The sequence below is a fragment of the Aegilops tauschii genome, chromosome 4 (genome assembly GCF_002575655.3).
Source record: "Aegilops tauschii subsp. strangulata cultivar AL8/78 chromosome 4, Aet v6.0, whole genome shotgun sequence".
Lineage (NCBI taxonomy): Eukaryota > Viridiplantae > Streptophyta > Magnoliopsida > Poales > Poaceae > Aegilops > Aegilops tauschii.
Window position 1 is genome coordinate 347245366 of NC_053038.3, and position 20693 is coordinate 347266058.

At 45.3% G+C, this 20693-nt stretch overlaps 1 protein-coding gene across 2 annotated transcripts; it reads right to left on the bottom strand.

The window, feature by feature from the left end:
* Positions 1 to 17064: 17064 nt before the first annotated feature.
* LOC109786100 (uncharacterized) lies at positions 17065 to 20513 on the bottom strand. 2 transcript variants are annotated; one of them, XM_020344784.4, is made up of 6 exons: positions 20302 to 20513; positions 20076 to 20208; positions 19350 to 19989; positions 18327 to 19128; positions 18187 to 18254; positions 17065 to 17422 (listed from the first exon to the last, which is right to left on the bottom strand). In XM_020344784.4, exons 1-6 carry the CDS (start codon positions 20327 to 20329, stop codon positions 17414 to 17416), a joined length of 1680 nt encoding a protein of 559 aa, XP_020200373.1. In that variant the 5' UTR covers positions 20330 to 20513; the 3' UTR covers positions 17065 to 17413. The 2 variants fall into 2 exon arrangements, with proteins under 2 accessions (XP_020200373.1, XP_020200432.1); XM_020344843.4 differs by having other exon boundaries at positions 18187 to 18242; positions 20302 to 20512.
* Positions 20514 to 20693: the final 180 nt, after the last annotated feature.

Below are 20693 nucleotides of genomic sequence, written 5' to 3' on the forward strand. Positions count from 1 at the left end.
TATTTAACGTGAATGCAGCCGTCTCTAAAGCATAACCCCAAAATGATAGCGGTAAATCAGTAAGAGACATCATAGATCGCACCATATCTAGTAAAGTACGATTACGACGTTCGGACACACCATTACGCTATGGTGTTCCGGGTGGCGTGAGTTGTGAAACTATTCCGCATTGTTTCAAATGTAGACCAAACTCGTAACTCAAATATTCTCCTCCACGTTCAGATCGTAGAAACTTTATTTTCTTGTTACGATGATTTTCAACTTCACTCTGAAATTCTTTGAACTTTTCAAATGTTTCAGACTTATGTTTCATTAAGTAGATATACCCATATCTGCTTAAATCATCTGTGAAGGTGAGAAAATAATGATATCCGCCGCGAGCCTCAACATTCATCGGACCACATACATCTGTATGTATGATTTCCAACAAATCTGTTGCTCGCTCCATAGTTTCGGAGAACGGCGTTTTAGTCATCTTGCCCATGAGGCATGGTTCGCAAGTACCAAGTGATTCATAATCAAGTGATTCCAAAAGTCCATCAGTATGGAGTTTCTTCATGCGCTTTACACCAATATGACCCAAACGGCAGTGCCATAAATAAGTTGCACTATCATTATCAACTCTGCATCTTTTGGTTTCAACATTATGAATATGTGTATCACTACTATCGAGATTCATCAAAAATAGACCACTCTTCAAGGGTGCATGACCATAAAAGATATTACTCATATAAATAGAACAACCATTATTCTCTGATTAAATGAATAACCGTCTCGCATCAAACAAGATCCAGATATAATGTTCATGCTCAACGCTGGCACCAAATAACAATTATTTAGGTCTAATACTAATCCCGAAGGTAGATGTAGAGGTAGCGTGCCGACGGCGATCACATCGACTTTGGAACCGTTTCCCACGCGCATCGTCACCTCGTCCTTGGCCAGTGTTTGCTTAATCCGTAGCCCCTGTTTTGAGTTGCAAATATTAGCAACAGAGCCAGTATCAAATACCCAGGTGCTACTGTGAGCTCTGGTAAGGTACACATCAATAACATGTATATCACATATACCTTTGTTCACCTTGCCATCCTTCTTATCCGCCAAATACTTGGGGCAGTTCCGCTTCCAGTGACCAGTCTGCTTGCAGTAGAAGCACTCAGTCTTAGGCTTAGGTCCAGACTTGGGTTTCTTCTCTTGAGTAGCAACTTGCTTGTTGTTCTTCTTGAAGTTCCCCTTCTTCTTCCCTTTGCCCTTTTTCTTGAAACTGGTGGTCTTATTAACCATCAACACTTGATGTTCCTTCTTGATTTCTACCTCCGCAGCTTTTAGCATTGCGAAGAGCTCGGGAATCATCTTATCCATCCCTTGCATGTTATAGTTCATCACGAAGCTCTTGTAGCTTGGTGGCAGTGATTGAAGAATTCTGTCAATGACGCTGTCATCCGGAAGATTAACTCCCAGTTGAATCAAGTGATTATTATACCTAGACATTTTGAGTATATGCTCACTGACAGAACTATTCTCCTCCATCTTACAGCTGTAGAACTTATTGGAGATTTCGTATCTCTCAATCCGGGCATTTGCTTGAAATATTAACTTCAACTCCTGGAACATCTCATATGCTCCATGACGTTCAAAACGTCGTTGAAGTCCCGGTTCTAAGCCGTAAAGCATGGCACACTGAACTATTGAGTAGTCATTAGCTTTGCTCCGCCAGGCGTTCATAACATCTGGTGTTGCTCCTGCAGCAGGTTTGGCACCTAGAGGTGCTTCCAGGACGTAATTCTTCTGTGCAGCAATGAGGATAATCCTCAAGTTACGGACCCAGTCCGTGTAATTGCTACCATCATCTTTCAACTTTGCTTTCTCAAGGAACGCATTAAAATTCAATGGAACAACAGCACGGGCCATCTATCTACAATTAACATAGACAAGCAAGATACTATCAGGTACTAAGTTCATGATAAATTTAAGTTCAATTAATCATATTACTTAAGAACTCCCACTTCTATAGACATCCCTCTAATCCTCTAAGTGATCACGTGATCCAAATCAACTAAACCATAACCGATCATCACGTGAAATGGAGTAGCTTTCAATGGTGAACATCACTATGTTGATCATATCTACTATATGATTCACGCTCGACCTTTCGGTCTCAGTGTTCCGAGGCCATATCTGCATTTGCTAGGCTCGTCAAGTTTAACCTGAGTATTGTGCGTGTGCAAAACTGGCTTGCACCCGTTGTATATGGACGTAGAGCTTATCACACCCGATCATCACGTGGTGTCTGGGCACGACGAACTTTGGCAACGGTGCATACTTAGGGAGAACACTTTTATCTTGAAATTTAGTGAGAGATCGTCTTATAATGCTACCGTCAATCAAAGCAAGATAAGATGCATAAAAGATAAACATCACATGCAATCAATATAAGTGATATGATATGGCCATCATCATCTTGTGCTTGTGATCTCCATCTCCGAAGCACCGTCCTAATCACCATCGTCACCGGCATGACACCTTGATCTCCATCGTAGCATCGTCGTCGTCTCGCCAATCTTATGCTTCTACGACTATCGCTACCGCTTAGTGATAAAGTAAAGCATTACAGGGCGATTGCATTGCATACAATAAAGCGACAACGATATGGCTCCTGCCAGTTGCCGATAACTCGGTTACAAAACATGATCATCTCATACAATAAAATTTAGCATCATGCTTTGACCATATCACATCACAACATGCCCTGCAAAAACAAGTTAGACGTCCTCTACTTTGTTGTTGCAAGTTTTTACATGGCTGCTACGGGCTGAGCAAGAACCGTTCTTACCTACGCATCAAAACCACAACGATAGTTTGTCAAGTTGGTGTTGTTTTAACCTTCGCAAGGACCGGGCATAGCCACACTCGGTTCAGCTAAAGTTGGAGAAACTGTCACCCGCCAGCCACCTGTGTGCAAAGCACGTCGGTAGAACCAGTCTCGCGTAAGCGTACGCGTAATGTCGCTCCAGGCCGCTTCATCCAACAATACCGCCGAACCAAAGTATGACATGCTGGTAAGCAGTATGACTTATATCGCCCACAACTCACTTGTGTTCTACTCGTGCATATGACATCTACGCATAAAACCTGGCTCGGATGCCACTGTTGGGGAACGTAGTAATTTCAAAAAAATTCCTACGCACACGCAAGATCATGGTGATGCATAGCAACGAGAGGGGAGAGTGTTGTCTACATACCCTCGTAGACCGTAAGCGGAAGCGTTATATCAACGCGGTTGATGTAGTCGTACATCTTCACGATCTGACCGATCCAAGTACCGAAAGCATGGCACCTCTGAGTTATGCACACGTTCAGCTCGATGACGTCCCCGCCTTCTCGATCCAGCAAGAGGGGCGAAGTAGTAGATGAGTTCCGGCAGCACGACGGCGTGGTGACGGTGTTGGTGAAGAACAATCACCGCAGGGCTTCGCCTAAGCACTACGAAAACTATGGCGGAGGATAAACTAGAGGGGACGGGGTTGCCGGCACACGGCTTGGTGTTTCTTGATGTGTCTTGGGTGCTAGCCCTACCCCTCTATTCATATGTTGAGCCTTCGGGTCGAAACTTGGAGTAAAAGCTTCCACAAAGTCGGTTTCACCCGAAAGGCAAGAGTCCTTCTCGGACTCCAGGGCTAGACGCCAGGGTTCCCGGCGTCTGGACCCAGACGCCAGGGACCCTGGCGTCTGGCCCCTGGACTCCGCAAAACTACCTTTTGCCCTTTCCAAAAACCTCGTGGGCTTTCCCCTTTGGCCCAGATAAAGTGTTCTCGTGCCCAAACATTTCGGGAAACATCCGGAACCCCTTCCGATGGATTCCGGAACCTTTCCGGAGATCAAACACTACTATCCACATATCAATCTTTACTTTCGGACCATTCCGGAGTTCCTCGTCATATCTGTGATCTCATCCAAAACTCCGAACAACATTCGGTCACCAACATACATAACTCATAGTACTATATCGTCAATGAACGTTAAGCGTGCGGACCCTACGGGTTCGAGAACTATGTAGACATGACCGAGACACCTCTCTGGTCAATAACCAATAGCGGGACCTGGATGCCCATATTGGCTCCTACATATTCTACGAAGATCTTTATCGGTCAGACCGCATAACAACATACGTTGTTCCCTTTGTCATCGGTATGTTACTTGCCTGAGATTCGATCGTCGGTATCTCAATACCTAGTTCAATCTCATTACCGTCAAGTCTCTTTACTCGTTCTGTAATACATCATCCCGCAACTAACTCATTAGCTGCAATGCTTGCAAGGCTTATAGTGATGTGCATTACCGAGTGGGCCCAGAGATACCTCTCCGACAATCGGAGTGACAAATCCTAATCTCGAAATACGCCAACCCAACAAGTACCTTCGGAGACACCTGTAGAGCACCTTTATAATCACCCAGTTACGTTGTGACGTTTGGTAGCACACAAAGTGTTCCTCAGGTAAACGGGAGTTGCATAATCTCATAGTCATAGGAACATGTATAAGTCATGAAGAAAGCAATAGCAACATACTAAACGATCGAGTGCTAAGCTAACGGAATGGGTCAAGTCAATCACATCATTCTCGTAATGATGTGATCCCGTTAATCAAATGACAACTCATGTCAATGGCTAGGAAACATAGCCATCTTTGATCAACGAGCTAGTCAAGTAGAGGCATACTAGTGACACTCTGTTTGTCTATGTATTCACACAAGTATTATGTTTCCGGTTAATACAATTCTAGCATGAATAATAAACATTTATCATGATATAAGGAAATAAATAATAACTTTATTATTGCCTCTAGGGCATATTTCCTTCAGTTGATAGTAGTAGCGCGGGTTTATACCCCTCGCTACTACTAAGTACGAGGTAGGTGAAGTCCCCATATCCTCGGCCGAATCCCTCCTCTCTCTCACTCTCCCCCCTCTCTCCATAAGCTCTCCCATGGTGCTCCTTGAAGGAAATATGCCCTAGAGGCAATAATAAAGTTATTATTTATTTCCTTATATCATGATAAATGTTTAGTATCCATGCTGGAATTTTATTAACCGGCAACATGACACATGTGTGAATACATAGACAAACAGAGTGTCACTAGTATGCCTCTACTTGACTAGCTCGTTGATCAAAGATGGTTATGTTTCCTAGCCATAAACATGAGTTGTCATTTGATTAACGGGATCATATCATTAGGAGAATGATGTGATTGACTTGACCCATTCCGTTAGCTTAGCACACGATCGTTTAGTATTCTGCTATTGCTTTCTTCATGACTTATACATGTTCCTATGACTATGAGATTATGCAACTCCCGTTTACCGGAGGAACACTTTGTGTGCTACGAAACGTCACAACGTAACTGGGTGATTATAAAGGTGCTCTACAGGTGTCTCCGAAGGTACTTGTTGGGTTGGCGTATTTCGAGATTAGGATTTGTCACTCCGATTGTCGGAGAGGTATCTCTGGGCCCACTCGGTAATGCACATCACTATAAGCCTTGCAAGCATCGCAACTAATGAGTTAGTTGCGGGATGATGTATTACAGAACGAGTAAAGAGACTTGCCGGTAACGAGATTGAACTAGGTATTGAGATACCGACAATCGAATCTCGGGCAAGTAACATACCGTTGACAAAGGGAACAACGTATGTTGTTATGCGGTTTGACTGATAAAGATCTTCGTAGAATATGTGGGAGGCAATATGAGCATCTAGGTTCCGCTATTGGTTATTGACCGGAGACGTGTCTCGGTCATGTCTACATTGTTCTCGAACCCGTAGGGTCCGCACGCTTAAAGTTCGATGACAGTTATATTATGAGTTTATGTGTTCGGAGTCCCGGATGAGATCGGGGACATGACGAGGAGTCTCAAAATGGTCGAGACGTAAAGATCGATATATTGGACGACTATATTCGGACATCGGAAAGGTTCCGAGTGATTCGGGTATTTTTCGGAGTACCGGAGAGTTACGGGAATTCGCCGGGGAGTATATGGGCCTCATTGGGCTTTAGGGGAAAGAGAGAGGAGAGGCTGGGCGCCCCCCAAGGCCTAGTCCGAATTGGACTAGGGGGAGAGGCTGCGCCCCCTCCTTCCTTCTCTTCTCTCTCCCCTTTCCTTGACTCCTACTCCTACTACTTGGAAGGGGGGAATCCTACTCCCGGTGGGAGTAGGACTCCCCTAGGGCGCGCCATAGAGAGCGCCAGCCCTCCCCCACCTCCACTCCTTTATATATGGGGAGTGGGGCACCCCTTGGAGACACAACAATTGATCCTTTGGATCTCTTAGCCGTGTGCGGTGCCCCCCTCCACCATAGTCCACCTCGATAATATCGTAGCGGTGCTTAGGCGAAGCCCTGCGTCGGTAGAACATCATCATCGTCACCACGCCGTCGTGCTGACGGAACTCTCCCTCGAAGCTTTGCTGGATCGGAGCTCGCGGGACGTCATCGAGCTGAACGTGTGCTGAACTCGGAGGTGCCGTGCGTTCGGTACTTGGATCGGTCGGATCGTGAAGACGTACGACTACATCAACCGCGTTGTGCTAACACTTCCGCTTTCGGTCTACGAGGGTACATGGACACACTCTCCCCTCTCGTTGCTATGCATCACCATGATCTTGCGTGTGCGTAGGAAATTTTTGAAATTACTATGTTCCCCAACAGTGGTATCCGAGCCTGGTTTTATGCGTTGATGTAATATGCACGAGTAGAACACAAGTGAGTTGTGGGCGATATAAGTCATACTGCTTACCAGCATGTCACACTTTGGTTCGGCGGTATTGTTGGATGAAGCGGCCCGGACCGACATTACGCGTACGCTTACGCGAGACTAGTTCTACCGACGTGCTTTGCACACAGGTGGCTGGCGGGTGTTAGTTTCTCCAACTTTAGTTGAACCGAGTGTGGCTACGCCCGGTCCTTGAGAAGGTTAAAACAGCACTAACTTGACAAACTATCGTTGTGGTTTTGATGCGTAGGTAAGAACGGTTCTGGCTCAGCCCGTAGCAGCCACGTAAAACTTGCAACAACAAAGTAGAGGACGTCTAACTTGTTTTTGCAGGGCATGTTGTGATGTGATATGGTCAAGACATGATGCTATATTTTATTGTATGAGATGATCATGTTTTGTAACCGAGTTATCGGTAACTGGCAGGAGCCATATGGCTGTCGCTTTATTGTATGCAATGCAATCGCCCTGTAATGCTTTACTTTATCACTAAGCGGTAGCGATAGTCGTAGAAGCATAAGATTGGCGAGACGACAACGATGCTACGATGGAGATCAAGGTGTCGCGCCGGTGACGATGGTGATCATGACGGTGCTTCGGAGATGGAGATCACAAGCACAAGATGATGATGGCCATATCATATCACTTATATTGATTGCATGTGATGTTTATCTTTTTATGCATCTTATCTTGCTTTGATTGACGGTAGCATTATAAGATGATCTCTCACTAAATTATCAAGGTATAAGTGTTCTCCCTGAGTATGCACCGTTGCGAAAGTTCTTCGTGCTGAGACACCACGTGATGATCGGGTGTGATAGGCTCTATGTTCAAATACAACGGGTGCAAAACAGTTGCACACGCGGAATACTCAGGTTAAACTTGATGAGCCTAGCATATAATAGATATGGCCTCAGAACACGGAGACCGAAAGGTCGAGCGTGAATCATATAGTAGATATGATCAACATAGTGATGTTCACCATTGAAACTACTCCATCTCACGTGATGATCGGACATGGTTTAGTTGATTTGGATCACGTGATCACTTAGAGGATTAGAGGGATGTCTATCTAAGTGGGAGTTCTTAAGTAATATGATTAATTGAACTTAAATTTATCATGAACTTAGTCTTGGTAGTATTAGCATATCTATGTTGTAGATCAATAGCTCGCGTTGTTGCTTCCCTATGTTTTATATATGTTCCTAGAGAAAACTAAGTTAAAAGATGTTAGTAGCAATGATGCGGATTGGATCCGTGATATGAGGTTTATCCTCATTGCTGCACAGAAGAATTATGTCCTTGATGCACTGCTAGGTGACAGACCTATTGCAGGAGCAGATGCATACGTTATGAACGTTTGGCTAGCTCAATATGATGACTACTTGATAGTTTAGTGCACCATGCTTAACGGCTTAGAATCGGGACTTCAAAGACGTTTTGAATGTCATGGACCATATGAGATGTTCTAGGAGTTGAAGTTAATATTTCAAGCAAATACCCGAGTTGAGAGATACGAAGTCTCCAACAAGTTCTATAGCTAAAAGATGGAGGAGAATAGCTCAAGCAGTGAGCATGTGCTCAGATTGTCTGGGTACTACAATCGCTTGAATCAAGTGGGAGTTAATCTTCCAGATAAAATAGTGATTGACAGAATTCTCTAGTCACCATCACCAAGTTAGTAGAAACTTCGTGATGAACTATAATATGCAAGGGATGACGAAAGTAATTCCCAAGCTCTTCGTGATGCTGAAATCGACGAAGGTAGAAATCAAGAAAAACATCAAGTGTTGATGGTTAACAAGACCACTAGTTTCAAGAAAAGAGCAAAGGGAAGAAGGGGAACTTCAAGAAGAACGGCAAGCAAGTTGCTGCTCAAGTGAAGAAGCCCAAGTCTGGACCTAAGCCTGAGACTGAGTGCTTCTACTGCAAAGGGACTGGTCACTGGAAGCGGAACTGCCCCAAGTATTTGGTGGATAAGAAGGATGGCAAAGTGAACAAAGCTATATTTGATATACATGTTATTGATGTGTACTTTACTAGTGTTTATAGCAACCCCTCGGTATTTGATACTGGTTCAGTTGCTAAGAGTAGTAACTCGAAACGGGAGTTGCAGAATGAACAGAAACTAGTTAAGGGCGAGGTGACGATGTGTGTTGGAAATAGTTCCAAGATTGATATGATCATCATCGCACACTCCCTATACTTTCGGGATTAGTGTTGAACCTAAATAAGTGTTATTTGGTGTTTGCGTTGAGCATGAATATGATTTGATCATGTTTATTGCAATACGGTTATTCATTTAAGTTAGAGAATAATTGTTGTTCTGTTTACATGAATAAAACCTTCTATGGTCATACACCCAATGAAAATGGTTTGTTGGATCTCGATCGTGGTGATACACATTTTCATAATATTGAAGCCAAAAGATGCAAAGTTAATAATGATAGTGCAACTTATTTTTGTGGCCTTGCCGTTTAGGTCATATTGGTGTAAAGCGCATGAAGAAACTCCATACTGATGGACTTTTGGAATCACTTGATTATGAATCACTTGATGCTTGCGAACCATGCCTCATGGGCAAGATGACTAAGACTCCGTTCTTCGGAACAATGGAGCGAGCAACTGACTTATTGGAAATAATACATACTGATGTATGCGATCCGATGAGTGTTGAGGCTGGCGGCGGGTATCGTTATTTTCTGACCTTCACAGATGATTTGAGCAGATATGGGTATATCTACTTGATGAAACATAAGTCTGAAACATTTGAAAAGTTCAAAGAATTTCAGAGTGAAGTGGAAAATCATCGTGACAAGAAAATAAGGTTTCTACAATCTCGCGGAGACAAATATTTGAGTTACGAGTTTGGTCTTCAATTAAAACAATGTGGAATAGTTTCACAAATTCGTGCCACCTGGAACACCACAACATAATGGTGTGTCCGAACGTCATAACTGTACTTTATTGGATATAGTGCAATCTATTATGTTTCTTACCGATTTACCACTATAGTTTTGGGGTTATGCATTAGAGACAGCTGCATTCACGTAAAAAAAGGGCACCATCTAAATCCGTTTGAGACGACACCGTATGAACTGTGGTTTGGCAAGAAACCAAAGTTGTCGTTTCTTAAAGTTTGGGGTTGCGATGCTTATAAGAAAAAGTTTCATCCTGATAAACTCAAACCCAAATTGGAGAAATGTGTCTTCATAGGATACCCAAAGGAGACAATTGGGTACACCTTCTATCACAGATCCGAAGGCAAGATATTCATTGCTGAGAATGGATCCTTTCTAGAGAAGGAGTTTCTCTTGAAAGAAGTGAGTGGGAGGAAAGTAGAACTTGATCAGGTAACTGTACCTCCTCCTTTATTAGAAAGTAGTTCATCACAGAAATTTGTTCCTGTGACTCCTACACCAATTAGTGAGGAAGCTAATGATGATGATCATGTAACTTCAGATCAAGTTACTACCGAACCTCGTAGGTAAACGAGAGTGAGATCCACACCAGAGTGGTACGGTAATCCTGTTCTGGAGGTCATGTTACTTGACCATGATGAACCTACGAACTATGAGGAAGCGATGATGAGCCCAGATTCCGCGAAATGGCTTGAGGCCATGAAATCTGAGATGAGAACAAAGTATGGACTTTGATTGACTTGCCCAATGATCGGCGAGCCATTGAGATTAAATGGATCTTCAAGAGGAAGACGGACGCTGATAGTAGTGTTACTATCTACAAAGCTAGAATTGTCGCAAAAAAGTTTTCGACAAGTTCAAGGTGTTGACTAAGATGAGAGTTTCTCACTCGTATCTATGCTTAAGTCTGTCCGAATCATGTTAGCAATTGCCGCATTTTATGAAATCTGGCAAATGGATAAACAAAACTGCATTCCTTAATGGATTTATTAAAGAAGAGTTGTATATGATGCAACCAGAAGGTTTTGTCAATCCTAAAGGTGGTAACAAAATATGCAAGCTCCAGCGATCCATCTATGGACTGGTGCAAGCATCTCGGAGCTGGAATATACGCTTTGATAAGTTGATCAAAGGATTTAGTTTTATACAGACTTGCGGTGAAGCCTGTATTTACAAGAAAGTGAGTGGGAGCACCACAGCATTTCTGATAAGTATATGTGAATGACATATTGTTGATCGGAAATAATGTAGAATTATTCTGCAAAGCATAAAGGAGTGTTTGAAAGGAGTTTTTCAAAGAAAGACCTCGGTGAAGCTGCTTACATATTGAGCATCAAGATCTATAGAGATAGATCAAGACGCTTGATAAGTTTTTTCAATGAGTACATACCTTGGCGTATTTCGAGATTAAGATTTGTCACTCCGATTGTCGGAGAGGTATCTCTGGGTCCACTCGGTAATGCACATCACTATAAGCCTTGCAAGCATTGCAACTAATGAGTTAGTTGCGGGATGATGTATTACTGAACGAGTAAAGAGACTTGCCGGTAACGAGATTGAACTAGGTATTGAGATACCGACGATCGAATCTCGAGCAAGTAACATACCGTTGACAAAGGGAACAATGTATGTTGTTATGCGGTTTGACTGATAAAGATCTTCGTAGAATATGTGGGAGCCAATATGAGCATCTAGGTTCCGCTATTGGTTATTGACCGGAGACGTGTCTCGGTCATGTCTACATTGTTCTCGAACCCGTAGGGTCCGCACGCTTAAAGTTCGATGACAGTTATATTATGAGTTTATGTATTTTGATGTACCGAAGGTAGTTCGGAGTCCCGGATGAGATCGGGGACATGACGAGGAGTTTCAAAATGGTCGAGACATAAAGATTGATATATTGGACGACTATATTCGGACATCGAAAAGGTTCCGAGTGATTCGAGTATTTTTCGGAGTACCGGAGAGTTACGGGAATTCGCCGGGGAGTATATGGGCCTCATTGGGCTTTAGGGGAAAGAGAGAGGAGAGGCTGGGCGCCCCCCAAGGCCTAGTCCGAATTGGACCAGGGGGAGGGGCTGCGCCCCCTCCTTCCTTCTCTTCTTTCTCCCCTTTCCTTCACTCCTACTCCTACTACTTGGAAGGGGGGGAATCCTACTCCCGGTGGGAGTAGGACTCCCCTAGGGCGCGCCATAGAGAGGGCCGGCCCTCCCCCTCCTCCACTCCTTTATATACGGGGAGTGGGGCACCCCTTGGAGACACAACAATTGATCCTTTGGATCTCTTAGCCGTGTGCGGTGCCCCCCTCCACCATAGTCCACCTCGATAATATCGTAGCGGTGCTTAGGCGAAGCCCTGCGTCGGTAGAACATCATCATCGTCACCACGCCGTCGTGCTGACGGAACTCTCCCTCGAAGCTTTGCTGGATCGGAGCTCGCGGGACGTCATCGAGCTGAACGTGTGCTGAACTCGGAGGTGCCGTGCGTTCGGTAATTGGATCGGTCGGATTGTGAAGACGTACGACTACATCAACCGCGTTGTGCTAACGCTTCCGCTTTCGGTCTACGAGGGTACGTGGACACACTCTCCCCTCTCGTTGCTATGCATCACCATGATCTTGCGTGTGCGTAGGAAATTTTTGAAATTACTACGTTCCCCAACACTCCTGCCCAACCACATCTCCTCCTCCATGGCGCCCAACGAGTCCGTCTCCTCGCGTCGCTGGCATCCAGGAGATCGCTCATCTTCCCCCTCGCCTCCATGCCACCACGACGGAGCACCTCACCACCGGTGACCAGCCCCGATGTGCCCTCCATCTCCTTCCTTTCTCCCTTGTTTCTCTTTTTCCCTCTCCCTCTCCCTTCGATTTTACTCACCTCCCATGCCCATGCCTGCGCAGGTCGTCGATATGGCCAACCGGGAGCTCTCCGCCTTGGTCGCGAAGAGGTTCCTCACACCGTCGTCTTGCTCTACACTGGATCCGGTCCCTCTCCAACAGCCGTCGCTGGATTTGGTCTACCGCTACCCGTCCGCACCTCTGACGACCCCTGTTGTCGCTGGATCGAACCATTGACACCATTGACAGCCTGCACGGGGTCGAGATTTTTTTGGTGTTTGAAATTAATAGTAGTAGCGCGGGTCACAGACACGCGCTACTACTAACACACGTACTAGTAGCGCGGGATGCACCGCGCTACTACTAACAGCTAGCTGTAGCGCCGTGGTAGTAGCGCGGGCACCCGCGCTACTACTAGTTGTTTAAGCCCTGCTACTATTAGGTTTTTTCCTAGTAGTGCAACAACGGTAATTATTTTTCTCAGTTATGAAACCAAGGTTATCAATCCAGTAGGAGAACCAAGCAACACTATGTAAACAGCACCTGCACACAAACCATAAAAACTTGCAACCCAACGGATAAGAGGGGTTGTCAATCCCTCCTTGGTATTGAGATAGATTAAATTGTATGAGATTGGATAAGTAGATCTATCAAAAACACAAAATAAAATAAATAAAGAAAAATTGCAGCAAGATATTTTTGTTTTTTTTGGAATAATCGATCTGAAAACAATATGTTAGAAATAGACTCAGGGGCCGTAGATTTCACTAGAGGCTTCTCTCAAGAAAATAGCATGCGGTGGGTAAACAAATTATTATTGGGCAATTGATAGAAAAGTGAATAATCATGACGATATCCAAGGCAATGCATGTATATAGGCATCACATCCAAGATTAGTAGACCGACTCCTGCCTGCATCTACTACTATTACTCTACACATCGACCGCTATCCCGCATGCATCTAGTGTATTAATTTCATGAAAAACGGAGTAATGCAATAAGAACGATGACATGATGTAGACAAGATCTATTCATGTAGGAATAGACCCCATCTCTTTATCCTTAATGGCAATGATACATGCATGTCATGTCTCCTTCTGTCACTGAGATTGAGCACCGCAAGATCGAACCCATCACAAAATACCTCTTTCCATGGCAAGAAAAATCAATCTAGTTGGTTAAACCAAACCAAAGTTTCAGAGAAGAAATACGAGGCTATAACAATCATGCATAAGAGAGTTCAACAAAGACTCAAACAATATTCATGGATAGAACTGATCACTAACTCACAATTCATCGGATCCCAACAAACACACCGCAGAATTCATTACATCAAATAGATCTCCAAGAACATGGAGGAGAACATTGTATTGAAGATCAAAAAGAGAGAATAAGCCATCTAGCTACTGCCTACGGACCCGTAGGTCTGTGGTGAACTACTCACATCATCTGAGGGGCAATGGTGATGATGAAGAACCTCTCCGTGATTGTTGACCCGTCCGACAGAGTGGCGGAGAAGGCCTCTAGATTGGATCTCGTGCTTCTGGAACTTGCGGCGGCTAGAATTGTGTTTCGACGACTCCCCTAGGGTTTCTGGAATATTTGGGTATTTATAGAGTTGAGAGGCGGTGGAAAAGCCTCCCGTGGGCCCCACTACCCACCAGGGTGCGCCTGGGGCCTCTGGCGCGCCCTGGTGCCTAGTGGGCCCACGGGCCTCCTCTGGTACGCCTCCTTGGCCTCATGGGTGTCTTCCAGGCAGAAAAAATCTCCAAAAAGTTTCGCTATATTTGGACTTCGTTTGATATGGATATTCTGCGAAGTAAAAAACAAGCAAAAAACAACAACTGGCACTGAGCACTATGTCAACAGGTTAGTCCCAAAAAATAATATAAAGTTGCTAGTAAATGAATATAAAACATCCAAGAATGATACTTTAATAGCATGGAACAATAAAAAAATTATAGATACGTTGGAGACGTATCAACTGACACTGCCCAGGTCAATATATCTCGTACCAACACATCTCCTTCCTTCTCTGCTTCGGGCTCCGCCTCCATAGCCACACCTCAGCCATCGGGAGAGAAGAAAGGGAGAGGCATGGGGAGGCATCAGAGAGTGAGGGGGCCGTCGGCGGCAGTAGAGCAGGAGGAGGCATGCAACAGGACGGTAGGCGGTGGGATTTTTTTTTTTGCTACAGGGTTGGTTGTGGAGGCGAAAATGGGAGAGGTGGAAGGTGGGGAAGAATAAACATGAGAGGTTCGCACAAGATTCAGTCTAAGCAATTGACTCTGACGCTGAGTCAAAGCAGTGAATTCCACCAACACGCCAAAGGTTTTACTGCAAACACATGGCAATCAAAGAAGTAGAATACTGCCGATCGGTCGCAACTCGCACGAGAGCCTCAAAATTTTGAGCAAAATGTTGGCTTAGCCACTTTATTTAATATATGTATATGTGTGTGTGCACTCCTCAAAACAAACACCTCCCTAAAGTAAGCGACGCGGTAACATATATACCCCGAGGGGAACTAGTATAGATTCTGCCCTTTAGGTGAGATCGTAGGATCAACCCTAAAAATTCATATTTAGACATTCCAAAAAAAATCTTAATTTTTTTACAACAAACCTGCGGGATATGTCTGCAACTCCAAAAAAAATCAGTTCAAAACTCAATCTACACTTAGAGATTCTAAAAAGACAAATTCAACAATGAATAGTGTCAGTTTTGGGTGAATAGCATTTGACGTTATTCACATGCGACTTTATCTTTTTTGGTTCTTTCATTGTAGTTTGAATTAGGAGCAGAATTTTTTTAAGATTGTACATCAAACATGGAGTGTGTTTCCAAATATTTTCAGAATCTTTTAACATGTTTTGTATCTTAAAAAAACTTGATCTCACCTAAGGGGGATCTTATACTAGTCTCCACCTCTATACCCTTGGTCTTGTAGCTAACGTGGCAAAGTTGCGTGAGTCAAAGATGATTTGCTTGGCAAGAAAAACAATGCTCCGGCGGGTCGGTTTCTTCGCTTGCACAGCCTATCGATAGGGCTGCAAATGAGTCGAGTTCGAGCGAGTTGGAGTTGGCTCAGCTCAACTCATATTAAAATTCGGGCGAGCTCAATCTAAGTGAAGTTCAACGTCGAGCTATAGAACATGACTCGTGCTCAGCTTGTAACGATCTCGAGTCGATCTCGAGCTAGTTTCGAGCTAAATGAAACGGTAACAATTATAAATCTATGATGATTATTCAAACTAGATAAGGACACAACACGACACAACTTTGTACGCCAGTCTCATCGTGCTCGGGAGAGCTTCAAGCACATCTTTGTTTCTTGGGCGAACTAGAAATAGATGTGGTCTTCGTGGACGAAAAACAAGAAAAAGAAGGTGCATATGCTGGGAAATTTTGCCAAAAGCAATAGGATATTTAACACATAGCCGATCACGTACCGCAATTAGGCCTAAATCTTCTCCACACTTAATTAAGCTACCGTGTTTGCCGGTTAATAAAATGAAGAAAAATATGGACATTATATATGGTAACAAATTATCTTATTTTCATTTAATATATGGCATAATCATTGAATATAATGGTATTATGTCGAGCTAAAATCGAGCGAACCAATATTGGCTCAAGATCGGCTTGTTTCTCCATTAAGCTATATAAAGTGTTCAAACTTGGCTCATTTATTTTCAAGTCGATCTTGAATCGAGCCAAAAAACGAGTCGATTTCGAGCGGCTTACCAGCCTCGAGGTTTTTTTCAGCCCTACCTGTCGATCCGTCTCGATCAGTCGTGGTCATCCACGATGTACCTAGGCGTGCCACGCACGAGCTGCGTGATAGATGCGGCGTTGTCATTCTCAACTCAATGCATGCTACGTCTTCCTCGATCGTCACCGTGCACCGACCCTCCTATCCTACGGCGTCCGCCGATTCTTCTAGGGTCTGACCGGCGCAGCTCTCGGTGTCGATGGTGGACTTGGATCAGCTGGGCCACAGCTGCGGAAGCACGGAGCCAGGCTGACCGACACGCCGGTGCGGTTGCCACGACCCAGAGAGAGTCGCCAACTTGTGCCGTGTCGACGTGTCGTCAGTCGATGGCGAGGACCATGTAGCTCGTTGGCCGCGGCACCCGGTACATGAGCGTCGCCTCGTGCGGTGCACAGCTGCTCTTCCGTCCAAATATTTTTTCACTCATATATTGTTTTCCTTGCTTCTTGCTGTATTTTTTGTTTGCAGACCTTCCACGTCGCAAACGAACGCAAGTCTTTCTGCTCAAAATAGTGGTCAGCAGCAGTCGAATCTGAACATAGCGGTTAACTAGCATAAACTATGATCATCTTTATACCAGTATTAAAACTAGTAGCTACCAATTTCTGCTTAATGCTAGATACATTCATTTGAGGAACAAATTTTTTTCGGACGGAAGGAGTAGCTACCAATTTCTGACTAAAAAGTAGGTCAAGAAGTTCGCACTTGTTCCAAACTAAATGTCTTGGGGTTATCACAACCATTTCTTTATAATGATATACTAAATGAGAAGAAGGCAAAGCATAGTAGTACTAGTATTCACAAGGTCATACATAGGCGGAACTCCGCTCCGCTTACAATCTGAAATCCAAAAGGTTTGGTTGATTTCCGTATCAACCAAGAGCAAGCACCACATCACTTCACGCAGCCAGCACACACGCTAAACCTGTCAAGCCCCTCAAAGATCATCAGAGCGTGATGATCGTTGCTCACAAAAACAGAGCAAACTAAGCAATTGAGAGTTGCAAACTAACTCGCAGCATACACAACACACGCATAATCAAACTAGACTAGACAGCATCTACGGTAACTTTATATTAGTTCATTGAGGTCGTCGTGGCTCCATCTCCAGCAGCTACTGGGTCTGTAAAGAATACAAGGGTAAGTTAGCTCCACGTCACTTACTGTCGAAGCAATAATTACGTGGGTGAAACTGAAACATAGACTGTCACTAATTATTTGCCTGAACAGTACCAAGGTTCACGATTGCATAAGAGAACACAGTTAAACTATTTTGGCTGATTATGAATAATAACAACAGTAATTGTTACTGGGCCATAAGAGCAGAAACTGTAAATATCTCCGTCCTTTGGAAAAACACTGTAAAATCTTTTCCAAAGATGCTAGAAACTAGAGGTAGACGAGTGGCAACAGATGTAATGCCTATATTGCTGTGAAATCCGAAAGCTGAGCCGATAAGTAGTGCGAGTCAGCACCTACTCACATGTTGGACGAATACATGGAGTATACTAGTGTAGATAAGTTCTGCGAGTCTGCAACTACTGGTATGCTCAACGAATCAGCGTAGTGCCTAGTGTAAAGAGGCATGTGATTTGTCGCACTAGAACATTGTGACGGCAAGCTGGCAGCACTCAAGAGTCAAGTATATATACTACTCCCTTCCGTCCATAATAAGTGTCACAGTTTTGAACTATAATTGAACTAATCTTAGTTTAAAACTGCAACACTTATTGTGGATACGGAGGGAGTACAAGATTTCCTGTCGTAACTGACGTCTCCACACTTGGTGCTTGGATGAGCACATCAAATGTAAGGACGAAGCTATGTCATTAGCTTTGATACAACAGAAGATATATTTGGAGCAGAATTATCAGTTCATAAACGCACCTCATCAATGGCAGCATCATCATACTCCCCATGCTCTTTCAATTTCATCGGTTCAACTGCATGCAGCTCTAGTCAGAACATAACTAGTATAATCTTTTAATGACTAAGTCAAAGGAAAAGCTCTGCACATGTTAACATACCTGTAGCATGACAACCAGCTTCCCCTTCCTCAATCACTCTGCTAGAATCACCAGCTCCAGCAGTATCAATAGGCTCCCCATCAGAGCAGCCACCAGATGATATCCGCTTTGAGGACAGGCCGCCTTTAGCGGAGGACTTCTTAGAAGAAGGGCAACTGGATGTGAACCTCTGTAATGAGCCCCGGCAGAACGGAGAGTTGTTGAAAGGGCTACCAGATGATGATGAGCGCTTTGCAGACAAGCTCCCTGCAGACGGAGACAATTTATCTAAATGGCTCTCTGACGAGAGGCGTCTTTCAGATGCTCCCCTTGCTAGAGGGGGTCCTCTCAAGCTCAGCCTGTCGATGGAAGAGCGACAAGCTGACTGGACTGTTTCACTGTCACAAGGACCTTTGACACCGATAATCTTTTCGAATTCAGAATGTTCTTCCGCTAGCCGGTCCACGATGACAGCCTCACAATCATCAAATGCAAAACTTGCATCCAGTTTCTGCTCAAAGCTCGGTTGGTCCATCTCTTCCTCTCCTTGTTTGATAACACTGACTTCCCCCACATCAACAAGATCACCACCACAATCACGTTCAGAGCATTCATGCACCAGTGTGGTAGCATCGAGCTTTTGATCAACTGTATTTGTAGTTGCAGGTGTATCCACCCTTTCAGAACCATCAGTGTCAAACTTTAGTTGGTTCACTGCCATGGCATGGGCAACCAGGAGCTCATGGAATAAAGGGGTCAAAGTGCTAGCACTCTCATGGCGCACCACATAGTTCCTGAGCTCACTTCGGATCCTGTGAAATGGCTGCCAACGAAAAAAAAACATGTTCTTATTCCCGAAATAAGGAACGGTCTTAGCCTACTTGGATTGGTACTAAGTACAGTACTAATCATGCAGCCACTGTGAACTGAAAATCAAACTAACCATTCATGTCATGCTCATATGCTCCTAACAGTAGGCTACTAGAGCAGATACACAGAAAATATATCAAATCGTTCACTCGTAAGTGTACTTTGAACTATTACCTGAGCTTGGCATTCAAATGCAAGGCGGAAGAATGCCGCAGAGACATTGTGCTTGCCAACAGACTCGGCCAGGTGGATCTGTGCCAGCCAGTAGGAGGCGGACTCGAGCTGATCAAGCGTGCAGCTGCTGCAATTCTGAGCGCTGAAGAACGGGGTCTCTGCGGCCACAACCTTCGCCGGCTTCTTCTCCAGGGCTTTGACAGGCACCATAGGCGTGCGCCCAGCAGAGTCTTCGGTGGCTTTGACCTTCTCCCCGCTTCCGGGGACAGCCAGCGCTGCCACGTCATCCTGGAAGCTCACCCTCTGGCTCTTCTTCTTGGCCTTGGCCGCCAGATCCGGGGGCGCTGGGCAAGCTTTCTTCAGTGGCTTTTCTGCGGGACGAGAAGGCCTGGCCGCCTTGGCCGGAATCGGCGGAGACAGCTTCGAGGGCTTCTGCTGAGGTGGCGGCGAAACCTTGGCAGTCTTCTGCGGAGGCGGAGGCGACAACTTTGCCGCAGGCTTCTGCAGCTTCGGCGGCGACACCTTCAAAGGCTTTTGCGGGGGCGGGGGCGACAGCTTTGAATGCTTCTGCGGCGGCGGCGGGGCCGGCTTCTCGGCCAGGGGGTTGCTGCTCCGGACAGTGCCGAACGCGCGCCGTGGCCTAGAAACAGCAGGCCATAGGTAAGCAAAATGAACAGAGTCACACGCAAACAAATCTAGAGATTCCGGAGCCGCAGCGATCCTTGCCGTGGCTGGGGAGCAGCCCCGCCGGAGACGGCGCTGGTGGTGGCGGAGGTGGTCATTTTCCCGCGCGCGGTGGTGACGGACTTGGGCTTCGGCGCTGGCGTCTTTGCCGGCGCAGCAACCGACTTCCGCTTCGCTGTAAAGTGTAAACCACGAAGAAATTAATCCCCGGAAACTAGAGGCAGGGCTCGGATGTTGAGAGCGGAATGGCGCCGGTTTCTTATCTTACCTCGGAAGGGGGTGGGGTGGGGATCCATGGCGACGGCGGGGAGAGGAGGGGAGCGCGGGAGATGGAGCAGCGGACGGTGTTTGGATGAAGGAAATGGCGGAAGATGCGGAGGAGCGGGGGTGTTGGATTCAAGGAAACTGCTGATATGAGATGGGAGTGTGGAGAAAGTGGGGGAGGTGGTGGGGACTGGGGGAGTCGCCCGTTGGCCGGTGGGGGGGCATTGAGTTTGAAATATTTTGAACTGGCCGGCGCTCCCACGAGCGAGAGAGGAGCTGGGCGCTTCGCTGGGCCCGATATTTACCTTTTGGGTGAGGCCGTTGACTACATGGCCTTTTAGTAGGCTGGCAGGCCCGGTTTGGCTGCGTAAAGGATTCAGGCCCCACATGAAAAAA